Source organism: Juglans microcarpa x Juglans regia, chromosome 3D (assembly GCF_004785595.1).
Source record: "Juglans microcarpa x Juglans regia isolate MS1-56 chromosome 3D, Jm3101_v1.0, whole genome shotgun sequence".
Taxonomy (NCBI): Eukaryota; Viridiplantae; Streptophyta; class Magnoliopsida; order Fagales; family Juglandaceae; genus Juglans; species Juglans microcarpa x Juglans regia.
Window position 1 is genome coordinate 7,366,103 of NC_054598.1, and position 20,303 is coordinate 7,386,405.

General features: G+C 37.4%; 1 protein-coding gene and 1 pseudogene across 1 annotated transcript; both read left to right on the forward strand.

Annotated features, from left to right (window-relative positions):
- Positions 1 to 6,336: 6,336 nt before the first annotated feature.
- LOC121256042 (AT-hook motif nuclear-localized protein 25-like) lies at positions 6,337 to 7,666 on the forward strand. Its single transcript, XM_041156653.1, has one exon. It carries the CDS (start codon positions 6,708 to 6,710, stop codon positions 7,578 to 7,580), a length of 873 nt encoding a protein of 290 aa, XP_041012587.1. The 5' UTR covers positions 6,337 to 6,707; the 3' UTR covers positions 7,581 to 7,666.
- Positions 7,667 to 15,568: 7,902 nt separating this feature from the next.
- LOC121254382 lies at positions 15,569 to 20,061 on the forward strand (annotated as a pseudogene).
- The last annotated feature ends 242 nt before the right edge of the window (positions 20,062 to 20,303 follow it).

Sequence of the window (20,303 nt, forward strand, 5' to 3'; positions counted from 1 at the left end):
GTATATCGGCGTTTGAAGTTATCCTTTAACTTAGCCAGCTTTGTTCGCACAACTCTTCCACTTTTTCTTTCAGAGGGGAAGATGATTATAAGCGTGGAAATATAATTGAGATTGAGCTCCACAATTTCATGACCTTTAATCACCTGAAATGCAAGCCAAGATCATGTCGTGCGAGAGGAGACAAAGGGGACGAAGTGTCTGAAGGGGTTGAAGCAGATGAAAGGGAGGCGCATTGAGCTTTTCATCTGTAAAGGGACAAACGAGTTCGAAGGGAGAAACGGTTGGTGGCTGAGATGCACGTCATCTCTGCGATAGTTATGGTGGAAAGCCTTCGTGTCACTTAATTATTGACAGGCTATTAACTGGGTAAAATTAAATGGACCGATGCTAAGGTTTTCTCTATATATATAGGTATAACCGATCTACACTTGTGATCACTAGGGATATTAGAAGTGGCAATCTTGTGATCACTAGGGATATTAGAAGTGGCAATCTCCAACATCAACTGATCATGATGTAGAGCTGAATTTGAGGGCGTATATATATATATATATATATATATATATATATGAACACATCAATGTTGTAGGTATAGGTACATGACAATAATGTAGCGGCTCATGACGAGACTGTTGAGAGGTGGCTTGAATCTAGTTGAAAAAACGCCTATTCAGTTTGGTCGCTCGAGAGGTGTCTTTGCCACTCGAGCGAAGCACCAACTTGAGAGTTTGCTCGACTCCTGCTCGACAATCAACTCGAGCAGAATGCCAACCCGAGAGTTCGCTTGACACCCTCTCGACAGTCAGCTCAAGCGGGATGCCAAACCCTAACGCTCGCTCAAGCGTCGCTCAACACTCCTCGAGCGAATCGAAAAGTATGGTTCCTTGTTTCAGTATTAATATGAAACGTCACTCATTTGTATTCTATTATGTTTTTGGCATTTTGAGAGGCAGCAGCTTGAGAGAGAGACACATGAGGGAGAGATAATTCTTTGAGAAGAATTTTTGTATTAAATCTCTTGTACTCTATCTTTATTTATAGTGAAATCTCTGATACCGACCCTGCCAGTGGACGTAGGCTCACATTGAGCCGAACCACTTAAACCTTGGTATTCTATGTGGATTGTCATTATTTTCTTTTGTTTATTTCTACTGCGATACTTCAAATCAGTCTTTGATATCCGGTTTATCTCAACAAACTGGTATCAGAGCTTTGGAGGGATGGTTATGGCTAAGTTTGAAGTAGAGAAATTTGACGATCAAACAGTTTCAATTTATGGCACATCAAGATGAAGGCTTTACTGCGACAACAGAGTTTGTCAAAAGTATTAGAAGAGAATGTGTCTGATGATTCTCCAGCACCTTCAAGAGAAGAAGAAGAAAAGGTACATAGTACTATTCTTTTGTTATTATCATATGGAGTTTTAAGAGAGGTTGCTGATGAGGAGACTGCTACTGGTCTTTGGTCTGCACTTGAGAGTTTGTATATGAGGAAATCTCCCACCAACCGTTTGTATTTGAAGCAATGGCTATACACTCTAAAAATGAAGGAAGATACTCCTATCTCTGAATACTTAGATGAATTTAATAAAATTATTATGGATATGAAGAATATTAACATTAAGTTTGAAGAAAATGATCAAGTATTAATTGTTTTGTGTTCATTGCCCATGTCTTTTGAAAAATTTATGAATTCCATGTTGTATGGTAGAGATTCAATTTTCTTGACAGATGTGAAATCTACTTTGAATTCTAAGAAATTGAGGAATAAATTGAGTGTGAAGGGCATTGATGAAAAAGCCAGTGGTTTGTTTATTAAGGATTCCTCTATCAGGGGTAGATCCAGTGACAGGGGTTTAGAGAAGAAGAGGGGTAAACCCAGGGGTAGTTCACTGTCGAAGTTTAACAAGAAAAATGTTAAATGTTATTACTGTCATAAGTTTGGTCATTACAAAAATGAGTGTCCTAAACGGAAAAATAGAAAGCAAGGCACTAGTTCCTCTAATGCCGTTAGCGTTGTTGATGAAAAGTCTAACGGCTCAGATATTATCTTAGCAATTAGCGACTCCAGTAGTCGCTTCAGTGACAAGTGAGTTATGGACTCAATTTGTACGTTTCACATGTGTCCTAAGAAGGACTGATTCATTAATTATGAACTAGTCAACAGTGGCTCTGTTCTGTTAGGGAATGACATGTCTTGTAAAATTGCTGTGATTGGTTCAGTCAGGATAAATATATTTGATGGGATTGTCAGGACATTGTCTAACGTTTGACACATCCCAGATTTGAAGAAGAATCTTATTACTTTGGGCACTCTTGATTCTTTGGGTTTTAAGTACACTGGTGAAGATGGAGTTATTAGAGTCAGTAAGGGCTCCATGGTTGTAATGAAAGGAGATAAGACAGATGATTTTTATTTCCTTCAGGGCAGTACAATGACAAGTGAAGTTGTGGTATCTGTTTCAGATGATCCAGATCAAATGTTACTCGTTTGTGGCACATTCGTTTGGGTCATATGAGTGAAAATGAGATATCTATTCTGAGTAAGTAAGGTTTGTTATGTGACCAGAAGATATAGAAACTTGAATTTTGTGAGCATTGTGTGTTTGGAAAACAGTGTCGGGTTCAGTTTTCTACAGGGGTTCACAGAACTAAAAGTACTAAAAGTATTGTGGATTGTATTTATTCTATTTTTAGGGTTCATCTTCTATTCCATCAAAAGGTGGAGCTCAATATTTGCTTACATTTATTGATGATTTCTCATGAAAACTTTGGGTTTATTTTTTAAAACAGAAAAAACTTTAAACAGTGGAAGGCTTTGATTGAAAATCAGACAGGCAATAAAGTAAAGCGACTTCGAACTGACAATGGTATGAAATTTTGCGGATGTGAGTTTGATGAATTCTGCAAAAATGAAGGTATTGCCAGCCACTGCACAATTAGATATACTCCACAGCAAAATGGGGTAGCTGAACAGATGAACAAAACTCTCTTGGAGAGAGCTCGCAGTATGCTTTCTAATGCAAGCTTGTCTAAGGATTTTTGGGCTGAAGCAATCAACATAGCTTGCTTCCTAGTTAATCGTTTTCCAACCATAACTATTGGTTTGAAAACTCCAAATGAGGTATGGTCTGATATTCCTGCTGATTATTCAAAATTGAAACTTTTTGGTTATCCTGCATATTTTCTTGTTAATGATGAAAAACTTGAGTCAAAGGTAAAGAATGACATATTCATTGGATATACCAGTGGGGTGAAGGGATTTAGGTTGTGGTGTACTGATCCTAAATCATCTAGGTTTGTAGTCAGTAGGGGTATTGTATTTGATGACAAATCTATGCTTAATTTGAAAAATGAGTTTACTGTGTCTACAAGTGAAGAACAAGATATTGGCAAGATGGTGGAGTTCCAGGTGGGAGCACCACAGGGGATGCCAGGTGGCGCCCAAGACCATGTTATTGCAGATGAGCATGATTTTGATTCTGATAACAGCGCATAGAATGAGCAAAACGACAATATAGCTACTGGTAGACAGAGGAGGCAGATTAGACCACCTCAGAGATATGCTCATGCATATATGGTGATGTATGCTCTTACTACGGTAGAGGACATTGTTGGTCGGGAGCTTTCCAGTTATTCAGAAGATGTCAAGAGTAAGAAATCTGCACAGTGGTGCACAACGATGACTGAAGAGATTGAGTCTCTTCACAAAAACTAAACATGAGATTTGGTTATGTTGCCGAAGAAGAAGAAGACTTTTGGCTACAAATGGATCTTCAAAAGAAAAGAGTGAATCTAGGGTGATACAAATGCAAGATACAAGGCATGCTTAGTTGTTAAGGGCTACAGTCATAAAGAAGACATCGACTTCAATGAAGTTTTCTTTCCAGTTGTGAAACACAGTTCGATCAGACTGTTACTTGCTATAGTAGCATTGTATGACTTAAGAGCTACAACAACTTGATGTTAAAACAATATCATTCCTACATGGTGAGCATGGTGAGACCATTTACATGCATCAACCAGAGGGATTCATTTTTGAAGGAAAAGAAGATCATGCGTGCAAATTGAAGAAATCATTGTATGGTTTGAAGCAGTCTCCAAGGCAATAATATAAACGTTTTGATTCATTTATGATTGATCATAATTATTTGAGGAGTAACTATGATAGTTGTGTTTATCACAGGCAGTTATCTGATGATTCTTTCATTTATTTGCTACTTTATATTAATGATATGTTTATTGCTAAATGCATATCTGACATTGACTTGTTAAAAACCCAATCCAGAAATGAGTTTGGAATGAAAGATTTAGGTGTTGCAAAGAAGATTTTAGGGATGGAGATCCACAGAAATAGGAAAGTTGGAAAGTTTTACTTGTCACAAGGAAAATACATTGAGAAAGTTCTTCAGAGATTTGGAATGTCTAATTCCAAACTAGTAAGTACACCACTTACTACACACTTTAAACTTTCAGCTTCCTTATCTCCGCAGACAGACGAGGAGGAACGGTTCATGGCTAGTGTTCCTTATTCCAATACAGTTGGCAGTATTATGTATGCGATAGTTTGTACTCGTCCTGATATTTCACAAGTAATAAGCGTTGTCAGCAGGTATATGGCTAATCTAGGTAAGACTCATTGACAGATTGTGAAATAGATACTCAGATATTTGAGAGAGACATTGAACTTGGCTTAATATTTAATAGAGATGTTGATTTCAGTTCAAGAGTTATTGGCTATGTTGATTCTGATTATGCTAGGACTTAGATAAAAGAAAATCATTGACAAGTTATGTCTTCACTTTGTGTGGGTCTACTATTAGTTGGAAAGCAATACTGCAATCCATTGTTGCTTTATCAACTACAGAGTCAGAGTACATGGCAGCATTTGAGGCTGTTAAGAAGGCCATTTGGTTAAAAGGCTTGATCAGTGATTTGAGACTACAACATGATGAGATTTCAGTATTCTGTGACAGTCAAAGTGCAATACATTTGACCAAAAATCAAATGTATCATGAAAGAACGAAATACATTGATGTCAGGTATCATTTTCTCATAGAGATTGTTACATAAGGTATTATAGAGATTATGAAGATTGCTACTTCTGAGAATCTAGCAGATATGATGACAAAGTTAGATGTAGTGTACAAGTTCAAACTCTGTTTGAATTTAATTGGTGTTCGGAGTAAGTGATTCCCTTAGGGGATTTGGTGGAGGGGGTCGGTTCTGTGGTTAGAGGATTTTGTGTTAGGGTTGGTAGTGTTGAAGCCAAGGTGGAGATTTATTGAGAGGTGAATTGAATCTAATTAAAAAAGTGCCTCTCTAGTCTGGTCGCTCGAGCGGTGTCTCTACCGCTCAAGCAAAGCACCAACCCAAAAGTTCGCTCAACTCCCGCTCGACAATCAGCTCGAGCGGGATGCCAAGATGGTGCAACCCGAGAGTTCGCTCGACTTCCGCTCGACAGTCAGCTCGAGTGGAATGCCAACCCGAGAGTTCGCTCAACACCCGCTCGATAATCATCTCGAGTGGGATGCCAAACCATAACGTTTGCTCTAGCAAATGTTTGAAAAGTTGGGTTCCCCGTTTGATCAATATAAATATGAAACGGCACTTTGAGAGAGAGAGAGATAAGAATTTAAATATTGGTGTTCTGTGTGTAATTGTTATTATTTTCTTTTGTTTATTTCCACTGCAATACTTCAATTCAGTCTTTGATATCCGGTTTATCCCAACAGAGACTCACGCGTGACTCAAGTGGTGCATGATCAGGTGACTATCGATTCGTACGTGCTCGTCCCGCTTTCCCAAAGGTGGTCATGTATTTGTAGTGTAGAATGAAGATGTGATATCCTAAATACAATTAATGGATCTTCATCGTTCCTAAGACCAGTACATTAAGAACAAAAAAACTGAAATAAATTACCGCTAAGGATAGGAGCAAGGGGGAAGAAGAGAGCCGGAAGAGGTAGGGGAACGCACAGGCCTCTCCAGTTGAGCAACTTTGAAGGATACAAGTTCAGAGGAATTTGTTTTTTTCTCTTTTGGAAGAAAGTTACCGCATGTAGAGGGAGAGTGACTGACAAGGTTCAGGTGCATGTCTTTACCATGAGTTATACATGCATAAAAAAAATACAATACGTAATTAGAAAAATAAACAAATAAAACATGAAGTTCTTTTATGAATAAGCTGATTAAAATATATACCTTTACTTATTAGTTTTTTGTTAATTCCTGTAAAGTTCTGAAGCTGGGTATAGGGAATTACGACCCACCCATGAGTGGACCTCTAATTTCTTGGTGCATATCTGATAGCTTCCGAGATCTGAATATTGATATTCTTATCTCCATTGCCCTCTTTCACTAGGAATTGATCGAAATATATGGTCCGTAAACCTGGATCCAATTAGCTAGTTTATCTAAGAAATGGAAGCGAAAAATGGACAACTCTTCTAATATTTATTCTACTTTTAGGGCTTGTGTTCCAAATCTTCCATCTTTTTATAGTCAGATCGTAGAGGAATTGGTAGCTCCAAAATTTATAAATGCGTTGATCTGAGTCGTAGAAGCTAGCGGCTGGCCTTTTCATCTTCATATAGATGATTTTGTACCATCGTAACTTCTTTTCACCTCAGATTTAGCATATAGCTTGCTGGTGAGAATCTGTGAGCTTTTAGAGATAGAGAACGAGAGAGAGATCAGATTGCCCAGATGTCCGGTTTGGATCCACGTCAAGGTTCTCGCTATGTCCAACAGCTCCTGGGACCGGAGATCCACCTGCAAAGATCATCACAGCCCCAACTGATCATAGATCGCGCAAGGTCTCCAGACAAAGAGCAAAGAGCGCCTGACGCCCCCACTACAAGTACTTCAGGATCAACATCCAGTCGCAGGCCTCGAGGACGTCCTCTCGGTTCCAAGAACAAGCCTAAGCCACCAATATTCATAACCCGAGACAGTCCAAGTGCTCTGAGATCCCATGTCTTAGAAGTCTCTGCGGGTTCAGACATAGTTGAGTCAGTGTCAGACTACGCCAGGCGCCGCGCCCGGGGAGTTTGCATCCTTAGTGGCAGTGGGGCTGTCACCAATGTAACCTTGCGCCAGCCGTCAGCAGCAACCCAAGGCGGGAGTGTCGCAACATTACACGGGAGATTAGAGATTCTGTCTCTAACGGGGACAGCGCTGCCGCCTCCAGCTCCACCGGGAGCAGGCGGCTTGACAATATTTTTGGCAGGTGGGCAGGGACAGGTCGTAGGAGGGAGTGTGGTGCCGCCACTGACGGCTTCAGGTCCTGTGCTGTTGACGGTGGCATCATTTGCAAATGCGGTGTATGATAGATTACCATTGGAGGATCAGGAAGAGTCGCCGGTGCAGGTGCAGCCCGCAGCCTCACAATCTTCGGGAATGACCAGCGGGGTGGGCAATTGGGTGATGGGGAGGGGGAGGGCCGGGAGGGGAAGTGGCGGCGGCGGGGGTGGTGTTCCTTTTTACAACTTGGGCGTGAACATGGGAAATTATCCTTTCCCTGCAGGTGATCATGCGTTTGGTTGGAGTGGCAATGCAGCCAGCAGGCCTCCATTCTAATGTTGATCTTCTTATCAAAGCGTGTTGGAGACAAAAAGATCAGATGGAGATCGATCAAGATCGTGAAGATCATAGTGATGTGCTGTGCATTTTGTCCAATGATAAGGTTACTATTTATTTACTATTTTTTTTGTATTTGATTTTTTTTTAATTTTTTATTCTACTTAATAGTTAAAGAACTAACTATTAATAAAATTATATATTTTTTTAATTTTTTAAAAATGTTAACAATATACTTAAAAGAAAATAATAAATAAAAAAAATAAAAAATTTTAAATACACTATAAATAATAAATGAATAGTAAAAAAATAGTAAATCTATCACTACCTTAGGAATAATATGAGATCAGGATCGAGGACTTGACTGGCCTGAAGTACGTATCCTCCATTTCAGTAAGTCGATCCATTAATTTAACGTACAAAATTTCATGTGATTTATCTGTTTTCTTTTCATCAACTGTTCAAGAATCTCCCGTTATTTTTTTTCTTTGTTTTATGAAGATTTCGACTGTAAATTTTACCGATGCATATATCATTATATATAGGCTAGTTTTATTGTATTCCATGAGCTCATATGGCTAGTCTTGAGTCTTGACACAATCGGTCGGGATATTATAATATTCTCACCGAAAAGGGCAATGGAGGCCGAAGAAAACCCAAAAGCACAGTGTTAGGGGGACCAAGGAAGTGTAGAGGTAAGTGCAAATGCATTTATTTATTTATTTTTTCTTTTAATCATTTTTACACAGTTTTAAATATATTTTTAAAAAAAATCAATTTACTAATATTCACTTTCTTAATCTCATTAAATAAAAATAAAAATTCAATTAGTTGCTTTTATCGGTTCAATTAATATTTTATATATATTACTATATATTGTACTAAAAAGTACACAGGAAAAGAAAAGAAAAATAGCAAGGTACCGTTTGTACGTATCTCAATCTACTAACTAGTATTTTCCTTCAGCGCTCTTTAATTGCCTGGGTAAAACTGATCACCATGCATGTCATCACCTTGTAATTAAGCACATCATGCATACATATATATATATAATATATATATTACTAATAATGATTTTCTTTTTTCATAAGAGTTTAGTTTTGAAATTTCAAATGTTGTAACCGTCTTACTCTTTTTGTCAGTTATTCCTCCACAATAAGTGAAGATTTATCAATAAAATTTTAAAATAAATCCTATATATATATATTATAGATATATAATTCCTTAGGATCATTAGATGTGTTTGAATTTCGGGTTTTCTTATTCACATCTTCTAGCTGTTGAGTGATGACACAATAAGCAAATCTATGCATTTCTTCGATCACATATGTACGAATGAGAAATTAAAATATTTTAAAATGCGAATAAGTAAACAAGCACATGTAAAGTTTGTGTGATAATAATTTTTCAAAGTTTTTTTTTATTTTCTTATATTTTACTTTTTTTAATGAAAGTGTTGCGTGTATATAAGATGAGAAAGCCACGTGGGTATATATGGTTTTTTGTAATTATTTTGTGAATTGTGAGTACAATTAACATTGCCACTTTTAAACATAAGATTTATATATATATATATATATATACATTTATAGCTCTGGCCGGTAATCCCATGCATGTGCTTTTGAACATGGAAAATGTTAGTTGAATCGATAAAAAATGACCGATTGAATTTTTTATTTTTTATTTAATAATTAAGGAAGTAACTATTTATAAATTGGTATTTTTTTTATTTTTTAAAAATGTTTAAAGATATATAAAAAATGATTGAAAGAAAAGTGAAGAAAAGAGAGTACATTTGCACTTATCCATCAATTTCATTGGTTAAATTATCGATCTTAGTAGCAGTCCCCTTTGAACATATATAATGCTATATATATAGGTTTTGAAAGCATATGTTTCGACGGACATTAATTTTTACAATTTCAGAATTAAAAAGGCGTAGACGTGGTAAGAAAAAGAAAACATGCTCGATCTAGTGATCAAGGCCTTTCGAAAAGTACATGATATATAAAGTTCTCAAGCGTAGGGCGAATTTGTAAGCTGGAGCAACGACAAAATGCATCATTTTCAACCTCTGGGTGAAAAAAATACACTAATGTTGGAACTTTCAAACATTGAAAATTGAAAAATAATTAAGGGAGATCAATGCATGTCTTTCTTGGAGGAAGTACTTCGAGTTCGATCTATACGTTTAGGAGATGATCAAATGTCTTTTGCGTCCTTAAACTGAAAATACATGCCTACTCATGAGTACCCATATGTTTAGGAAATTAACTAGCAGTCGAATCAACAATCAAAATTATCTTAAACAATAACTAAAACCGGCGTGTAGATCTCCGTTCAAAGTATAGATCAACTTAAGTTATGTAGATTGATTGTGTGCTCTTTACACCGATTTGAAAATAAAATAATTCATTTAAAAAATTATTAGGTGCTCTCAAAATAAGAATGACGTAGTACTCTCATCCTATGATCAATACTATATATATATATATATTATGTAATTAAAATTATTAACATAAATATTAGTTTTAATTAATATGGCATACTATGATAAGATAAAGTACGTAGTACCACATGATCGATCATGTTCAGAAGTTATCTAATAAATACTAATCAAAGATACTTTTTTTTTTTCTTTCTTTTGGGTGATCAGTAGCATGCAATTATAACCCTAGCTAGCTCATATATGTACTAGTATATGGCGCCATTTAATCATATAAAAAGATGCTAGCCACTTGCATCTAACAGGCATCCACTCTTCCTAATTCTAAAGGTTATCGATTGGACTTGGGTGTACAACAACCGATCAAACCGAATGCCAAAGCACGGAACCGGTTTTTGGAACCGGCCAAAACCGGTAGGAAACCAGTCGGCCAACGGTAAAAAATAAGAAGAACCAATCTCTGTCGATTCAGTTGCAATTTGATCCAATGAAAAACTGTTGAACCAGCCGACCAGTTCTATCTTCATTTTTTTTTTTTTTTTTTTTCCATTTTATACCTATATAAAAACGACGCCGTTTCACTCATTTAAGTTAAACAGCATCATTTTGGGCCCCCACAGTTGGAAAAAATAAAAGCAAACGGGCTGTTTCTTGATTGGGTTAAATTGAGTAGGCAAAACCGAAGTCTGTTTAAGACACATCATTTAACTTCAATTGATCATCAAGGGCGAGGTATTTTCTTCCAAACTGGATCACTCAGGAAATATATGATCAATGGATTGGAAATTAAAAAAAAAAAAGCTCCAATATTAAAATGAATCCTTTTGATGCACTTAGGAATAATTCGTGTTAGAAAATGAAATTAAACGGCTTATCAAATTTGGTAACAACGTTGTTGATTAATTGTTCATCGAGAAGAAGGATATACATGTGTTATTTCCTGAGTGATCCATATATTAAACTTCGAATAAACTGAAGAAGGCAAAAATTGTAAGATATACTTGAAAAAAACAGACCAGGTTTGTGATATTGAAGGAGCTAAATTAACATGCAGCAACTTAATAAGTAAGATGGGGGTTGAAGATAACCAGATATGAAATTTCACAAAGGATGGGAAGTTTACAGTTCAAAGTGCAACATTTTTTTTTTTTTTTATCACAAATGAGAGAAACAGAAATGGAATGGTGAGACTTCTAGCCCTATCTAAATGATGAGTTCTGGAAGAAAGCAAATGACTTGATGTTACGGGTAGCATGCACAATCAAAAGTCGAATTATTGATAAATAGTACTGATCCAATAACTCCTACTCCAGTTTTTTAATTATAAGTGCTCCCATCATTATTAAAATTACAAATCTCAGTCAGATATACCATCAATATTAAATAATTATTAAATTAGTTGGTTTGATAACTGGGGGAGGATACTGAGGGAGGGAGGGGACTCAAAAGAGACAAATAGGGATCAGAATGCAACACAAGGACACTCGCAAAATTTTCATTTCTCTCCTGATCGTAACCAGTTTTAATTACACCCATTAAAATGAAGAATGTAAGGAAATTAGTACGGAAGTTATGGAATCATAGTCAAAAAAGAAAGTCAACCATCAATGATCAGTCAAAGTTGTCAAAAAGGAAAAAGCTAATGCTAACAAAACTAACCATGAGCACATTCTTACTGCATGGACAACTTAGCTGTGTGAGGCAAATGGGAGGAAAAAGGCTTTCAGATGTACATGCACTACTAGTCTTTCAAGTGCTTAGCAGTTGAGAAATTGCATGAAAAAGACATATTTTAAGCAATCTGACAACTCAGAAATCTGGATGGCTAAAAACATAAACTCATCTATAACTAGGCCCAATAGCCATATACAATCGTTATTGATCAATAACGAATTTCATCCCATTACTGGAGACCACCTGCCTCTTTTGTGGTGAAAGTGGGTATTTGATACTGCAGTTGATAAAAAAAAAAAAAAAAAAAGTCAGAAAATTGGTATTAGAGTGGTGTTCTAGATTGGAAAGGGTTTAGTCTTGGTTTCTGTTTGTGATCAAAAGAATGGGTTCTCAAATCCAATCATAGCAGAAGGACTGGCTTTATATCTTTTGTGGAGGGCAACTTTGAGTTGGGGTGTCGTAAAGTTATTGATCAAGGGTGATGCTTTGATGGGGATTAAGGCAGTTCAAAATGAAGAGCAGTGCTTTGCGAGGTTATGGTCAATTTGTGGAAGACTTGCAACAGGTGGTAACAACATATCCAGACTAGTTGTTAAGTTTTACTCCTAGGGAAGTATTATTTTGTAGCCCATCATTTAGCAAAGTTGGCTTTGTCGTTGCAACATTGCTAAAAAAATCAACAACAATGTAGTATTAAAGCAATGTCTGATCACTTTTTGGGCTTTATACCAATTAAGTACATACAAAAGGTTATATGTGCAGAGTATCTAAAAAATCAAGATTTCATAACCATTAAAATTATGAGAATTTTGTATAGGTCATAATACTGCGGATAGTTATCTGTACTGTGGACTACAAGAAAAATGCTCAAACTATATCAAGCAGATTTGAAGAGATGCAACATCCAACACAATTTATACATAAAAACATAAATCCGAGAACACAATATAATTTTCACGGCTAGGTGATAGACAGGGCTAGGTCTCAAACTTACATGGCAATCCAAAAATCAAGGTATTGTAAAATACAGCTCCTACGAACTACATACATATCACAAAATACACAAATTCAAGCAAACAAGAATTCGGGAAAAAAAAAAAAAAAAAAAAAAAAAAAAAAAAAAAAAAAAAAAAAAAAAAAAAAACAACAACAGCTTAAGGAATTGGGTTTCCCAAAAATCGAGAAGATAAGGACTTTTGGCACCCAAAAAAAGAATACAAAAATGCAAGCAAGAAAATAAACAAACTAAACACACTGATTAAATAAACACTACCCAGAATCGTGGTTCATGAAGCTTCATATGCTGGGGCTTCAATGGATTTCGAGGGATGGGGTTAGGGATCGGGGTAAGGCTTCGAAGACTCTGATGAGGGGAGGAAAGAAATGCTTCGAAGGGAGGGGGAGGGTGGAAGCGAGTCTGCGACGGTGGAGGGTGGAAGCGAGTCTGCGACGGTGATTTCAAAGACTGGGTGCTGGGTAACAGCGACGGCGACGGGGATTTCAAAGATCACTCGGTGCTGGGCGACGAGAGACTAGAGAGGGCGACGCGGGCGGAATTTCTCAAATGCGAAATGCGAAATGCGAAATGGTGTTCTGGGGGAAAGGGCATTTTGGTGCGTTACGTTTTGGCGACCGAGTGATTTGCTCATAAAAAACACCAATTCCATCGGGCCACTTATCGCCTGAACAAGTTTTTCACATTTTGCAACGAATTTTTCCGTCTTAAAAAGTGAAAAAATCGCTGCAAAAGGATATTTCGAAACTTATGATGTGTTTTTGTGATCTCCAATTAATGCCAAGTAAAATGTAACCTTGAAGGTACGTAATTAATGAAATCGGATTATCTAGTTTGTTTTAAAAAAATATCTCATTTTATTATTATAATTTTTTCAACTTTTAATATAAAATAAAATAAATAATTTAATTTTTTCAAATCTTAAAATAAAATAATTTTAAAAAATATATTTTAACAATATTTTATTTAATTTTTTAATTTTAATCTCAACTCAACTCATCTCATCTGTAAAAATAAACAAGCCAATATTTTGATTTGTCCACAAACTAATTATTCTCGATCATGTCAAATTAAGCTTTTGTTTGATTTCTAAATCCATCTCAATTCATCATTATAATTTTTTAAAATTCTAATACAAAATATAATAAAAATTTAATTTTTTTAAATCTCATAATAATAATAATATTAAAAAATAATATTTTATTATCTCAATTCAACTCAATCCAATTTAACATCTAAATGCAGCCTACATCCCAACGATCGGCATCATCAATTAATCCATGATTACCATAAATGCAATTAATTATTGGTGCAGATTCTCAAGCCTTTGGCCGGACACATCTCTGACCATGATCGATGCATGTAAGCATGTAGATCAGGATTGATGAATGTATATTCCATTTCATAACAAAAAAGTAATAAAAAACAACAACATTATTAATAACATCAAACCATCTTGCACATCGATAATCTATTAATTTACGAATCAAACCGTGATCTGGAAGTACTTCTGAAAATAACATTTTCCGACTAGTACTAGTACTACTAGTGTTGAGTCTCCGCCCTTTCCCCCAAAAAAATTATTAACATATATATAAATACATATATATAAATTAGGAAGGAAAAGGGTAAAGGGGATGAGTATATTTGATGCCAACATATATAATTAATTAGTTGAATATAATGAGTACTTTGAACCACGACTTGTGTACATTCTCATCAAATCATTCTAATATCAAGAGTATATGTGCTGTGAATATCGAATATTATATGAGTTATTTTTTAGAGTAATGTTATAGACAGTTGTGGAGTGCACAAATACTGAACAATCGCTTTAAAAAAAAAGTAGGGTCTACTATTAAAAAATTAATTTCTTTTCATATAGATCTTATATTTATTCACTTTATTCAAAATGATTACACGGCGCTTGCACATTCACAACTACAAGTATCATTTCTTTATTTTTTATCATGTTATTACATATATTATTCTAGGTTCGGATATTTTTTATCTTTCATTTTGAGTTGGCATGAATTATATTGATGGGAAGGGAAATTAGGAACCCAACTGAACGACTAGTACTGAATGTTAATTTGTTGGCTAGCAATCATGCATGGGAACCCAATAAACTATATGGACGTGTGAGAGAGTCCTAAAGTACCTTTCCTCCGGTCTCCACTTACACATGATATCTCTTGAATCCCGTAATAAGAAACCTATATAGCTAAAGATTGAGAGACATCCAACGTCGTAGGATTACTTAAGAAGCCTCTCATGACCTTGGATTTATGATCTATATCATGCATGTCATAATCTTATAAATTCTACGTGACCAGATCTTTCTACACTGATGATCTCTCCAATCAAAGTTAGTTCCTACGTGCACCCCATTTGTGTCCCTAATTAGTTGGTGGCAAAGCTTAATGATCAATGATTGCAACCTTCCTCCCATGTCTCATTATTCTATTGCAATATTTCGTTAGAAACTACTTAGATCTGCTCCTTGCTATGTACCTTAATTTCTCAAGTCATGTGAAAGCAGTACTAGAGATAGGCTGCATGCTCTGATTTCTTAGAAACCCAACAAGTCTGTCTTGTAGTATATATGATCCGGATCCGTCTGTGAACTCTCTTCTCATTAAATGTTAGCATATATGGTGGGTGGCTTTTCAGAATTCCGGTGTTTATCTTGAAGATTTGTTTTCTCTTTTTAGAAGCCTTGAGCAATTCCAAGAACTGCATTCCTTCATAAAGGGTACTCTAGAGGGGAATAAAGTCTTACTGCAAATGCTATAGAGCTAGCTGCAGCAATCAGGCAGGGGAAGCAGAGTTGGTAAATAAGAAAGCAAGACAATGGCATCCCTGGCCAACCAACCACCAAAGAAGGCGATACGCAACCCTGGGGATTCTACTCGTCCTCATGGCAACCGTAATTCAAGTGGGCAAACTGTTAAATTTGCGAGACGAACTTCGAGCGGGCGGTATGTCAGTTTGTCAAGAGATGACCTAGATATGTCGAGAGAAATATCAAGGGACTACCTGAACTACAGTACTGTGCACCTTCCTCCTGCACCAGACAACCAGCCCATGGACTTGTCTGTGGCCGTCAAGGCTGAAGAGCAATATATTGCAAACTCTCAGTTCAATGCTGGATTCATGGATAAGGTGATCGAGTTAGAGGTTTTTCACCCACAGATGAATGGAGCCAAGGGCTCTGCGTGTTCTATGCCTACTTGTGATGGCAAGCTTATGAAGGATATTGACAGGGGAGCTGATCAAATCCTTTGTGATTGCAGGTACTTGCTTCGCGGATAGCTGTTGAATGGAGCTGAGGGCTCTGCGTGTTTATAATCTTTGTTAACGTTCTATAGCAAATCAATCTCAACATGATTTACAAGCATTTTAAACCTATAAAAAGGCATAATACTTCTATTTAGTTCATCAAGCTAAACAAGAATTGTCATGTACTCCCTAGGTTCAAAATTTGCAGAGACTGCTACATGGATGCCCGAAAAGAAAATGGCCCATGTCCTAGTTGCAAGGAGCTAGCCATACGAAGTCAAGGACTATGAGGATGGTGCTCTACATTTTTTAGGCAGACCGTTGCCATTCCTAGCTGGCCCAGCCCTAGATGGGTCAAAAAGAGATTACAATAATATGGTTATGACGAAGACTAGGAACCAAATTGGAGGTTTTGATCACGACCAGTGGTTGTTCGAGACAAAGGGTACTTATGGCGTGGGTAATGCTTTTTGGCCCTATGATGACACATGTGGGGATGATGGGGATGAGGGATTCAAGGAAGGTATGGATAAGCCTTGGAAGCCGCTTACTCGGAAATTGCCGATCGCAACAGGCATCATTTGCTCTTACAGATTACGTATCTAACTTCTTTTATACTTAACTTATTTGCCCTGTAAAATGATATAGATGTCTAATGCAATATACAACCCAGCTTTTGTCCCCCACCAGCTTCCACCCAAATCAATCATTGGAAATGAAATAATTGCTCACGAATAATGAACAACATATTTTTTCATAAAAAAACTCCATGAACAAACATATTTCATGTATTAATAGATAGTATTAAAAGAAGAGACGAATACCTTATATATATGATCATACGATAATTACTTAGATTTATTTGACACAGGTTCTTCATATTTGTTCGGTTTATGGTGCTCTTTTTGTTCTTACAATGGAGAATAGCACATCCAAATGACGATGCAGTGTGGTTGTGGTTAATGTCAGTGGTGTGTGAGATATGGTTTGCCTTCTCTTGGATTCTCGATCAAATTCCCAAGCTCTGCCCGATCAACCGTTCAACCAATCTTCAGATCCTCCATGACAAGTTGGAAATGCCATCACCATCTAAAATCATTGGCATCTCAGACCTTCCCGGTGTTGACTTATTTGTCTCCACAGCTGATCCTGAAAAAGAGCCACCTCTAGTCACTGCTAACACTATCCTTTCAATTCTATCTGTTGACTACCCAGTGGAAAAATTTGCATGTTACCTCTCTGATGATGAAGGCTCCCTCTTAACTTTTGAGGCTATGGCCGAGGCTGCAAGTTTTGCTAATTTATGGGTTCCTTTTTGTAGAAAACATGATATTGAGCCAAGAAATCCCGAGAGCTACTTTAGCTTAAAAGTTGACCCTACCAAGAAATAGATCACGCCCGATTTTGTGAAGGATAGAAGAAAAATGAAGAGGGAATACGACGAGTTCAAGGTTAGAATTAACGGGCTTTCGGATTCGATCAGGAGAAGATCAGATGCGTTCAATACGAGGGAGGAAATGAAGATGTTGAAGCACATGAGGGAGAGTGGGGCTGACCCTTTGGAGCCATTAATGAAGGTCCCAAGGGCCACATGGATGGCGGATGCCACCCATTGGCCTGGCACTTGGTCCGTCCCTACTAGTGAACATTCCAAAGGTGATCATGCAGGAATTCTTCAGGTACGATATGACTCAAAAAGCAAAATCGATCTTCTATATTATGTCAATTGTCTTCAATATTTCAATTTGTCATTAAAAAAAAAAAAAAAAAAAATCGCAAATCCTAATTGCATGCACACCAATACTCTTTGCAATGTGAACGAACAACCCACAGGTGATGCTGAAGCCCCCAAACAATGACCTACATATGGGTGGGCAAGACGATGAGATCATAGACTTCACAAATGTGGACATACGCCTCCCCATGTTTGTTTATGTATCACGTGAGAAAAGGCCAGGCTATGATCATATATAACAAAAAAGCCGGTGCCATGAACGCGCTGGTACGAACATCTGCTATCCTTTCGAATGGCCCATTTATCCTCAATCTTGATTTCGACTACTACATATACAACTGCAAAGCTATTCGTGAAGGAATGTGCTTCATGATGGAACAAGGTGGGGAGAACATTTGCTACATTCAATTCCCACAGAGATTTGAAGGCATTGATCCTTCTGACCGTTATGCTAATCACAACACCGTATTCTTTGACGGAAACATGCGAGCCCTTGATGGTGTTCAGGTGGTGTTCAGGTGCTCTTTCCTTCATCCTTTCTTTTATTTTTATTTGGAATATAGAAGCTGGTAGTACATTTTCAAGTAACTAGACAAATCACTTATATTTAAAACTATGTTTGACATCGCAGGGCCCATTTTTTATGTGGGTACTGGCTGCATGTTCAGGCGGTTTGCACTGTATGGTTTTGACCCACCACAACTGGACAAGATTTCCCAGAAGACCGAGTCTGAGGCAGAAGCTTTGAGGCCCACCAACTTCTATCTTGAGCTACACATGAACATGAATCTTCTGCCCAAACGTTTTGGAAATTCTACAATGCTGGCAGAATCCATACCCATAGCTGAGTACCAAGGTCGTCCCTTGCGGATCATCCTGCAGTCAAGTATGGACGACCTCCTCGTGCTCTCAGGGTCCCACGTGACCCATTTGATGCTTCTATGATCGCCGAAGCTGTTTCTGTCATTGCTTGCTGGTATGTATTGAACATATACTATAATTGTTAAGCCGAATATATTGGTGATATGTGTAGGAAATTAGAGTTCCATAAAAACTTGGTGATATTGGTGATATAATTGTTAAGCCGAATATCTTAGCCAGATAAAATTAGAGTTCCTGTTTTATATAATAAACTATACTTATATATGGACGAAAAACTTCATGTGTAGGAAGCTTCCATAAAAACTTGCACCAGATCATGAAGAAGTTGTGGCGTTCGGGATTGAATTGATTTCTGACTTTTCGAGTATAATATAGTTCTAACATGCATGCATGTACTGCATGCCTTGCTGGTATTCATGTCAATATGCCAATGTGATTGACATTTACGTACATGCATGCTTCATATATATTTGACAGGTACGAGGACAAGACAGAATGGGGCGACCGGGTGGGTTGGATTTATGGTTCTGTCACTGAGGATGTGGTTACAGGCTACCGCATGCACAAACGTGGATAGCGCTCAGTCTACTGCGTCACCAAACGTGATGCATTTCGTGGGTCGGCACCGATTAACCTCACTGATCGACTTCACCAGGTGCTTCGCTGGGCCACTGGCTCCGTTGAGATTTTCTTCTCTAGAAATAATGCCTTGCTTGGCTCTAGACGCCTCAAGTTTCTCCAGCGTATAGCTTACCTAAACGTCGGCATCTACCCTTTCACCTCAGTATTCCTTATTGTCTATTGCTTTCTCCCTTCACTCTCACTTTTCTCTGGACAATTCATTGTCCAGACTTTAAATGTCACCTTCTTAGTGTATCTACTCATCATAACAATATGCCTGATTGCTCTGGCCATCCTAGAGGTAAAATGGTCATGTGTGGGATTGGAAGAGTGGTGGAGGAACGAACAGTTTTGGCTCATTTCTGGAACCAGTTCTCACTTGGCTGCTGTGGTACAAGGCATTCTCAAAGTGATTGCAGGGATCGAAATATCTTTCACATTGACTTCCAAATCAGCAGGAGAGGAGAATGACGACATTTTTCAAGACTTATACCTCGTCAAGTGGACTTCATTGATGATTCCACCAATCGTCATTGCGATGTTGAACATAGTTGGTATTGCTGTTGCTTTCTCGAGGACCATTTGCAGCACGGCCCCTCAGTGGAGTACTTTCGTTGGTGGAGCATTCTTTAGCTTTTGGGTGTTGGCTCATTTGTATCCTTTTGCCAAGGGTTTGATGGGAAGGAGAGGGAAGACACCTACAATTGTATTTGTCTGGTCAGGTCTCATTGCAATTACACTATCCTTGCTCTGGATTGCCATCAACCCACCAAAGGGAAGCTCAACGGGAAGCATTAATGGAGGCCGACGTTTTCAACTCCTATGAGTGGAAAAGTGATGGCTCTATAATTTTTATGAGATCTCCGGAGTCATCTCTCCAGGGACGATTACAAGGGGAGAAATGCATCATACAATCCTTTATAAAAAAAAATAGACACACTTTAAAAGTGTAAAAAAAATTATTCTATATTAGTGAAACTTACTTTTTTTGCAAATGAACACTCATCTATCTAAAACTTGATTTGTTTCTCGGTTCACTCGTCTATTTTAATTTTTTAATAGTTAAAG

What these genes read in the sequence shown, in the direction of transcription:
- LOC121256042 (XM_041156653.1), top strand. Translation starts at nt 6,708, where the DNA reads ATGTCCGGTTTGGATCCACGTCAAGGTTCTCGCTATGTCCAACAGCTC.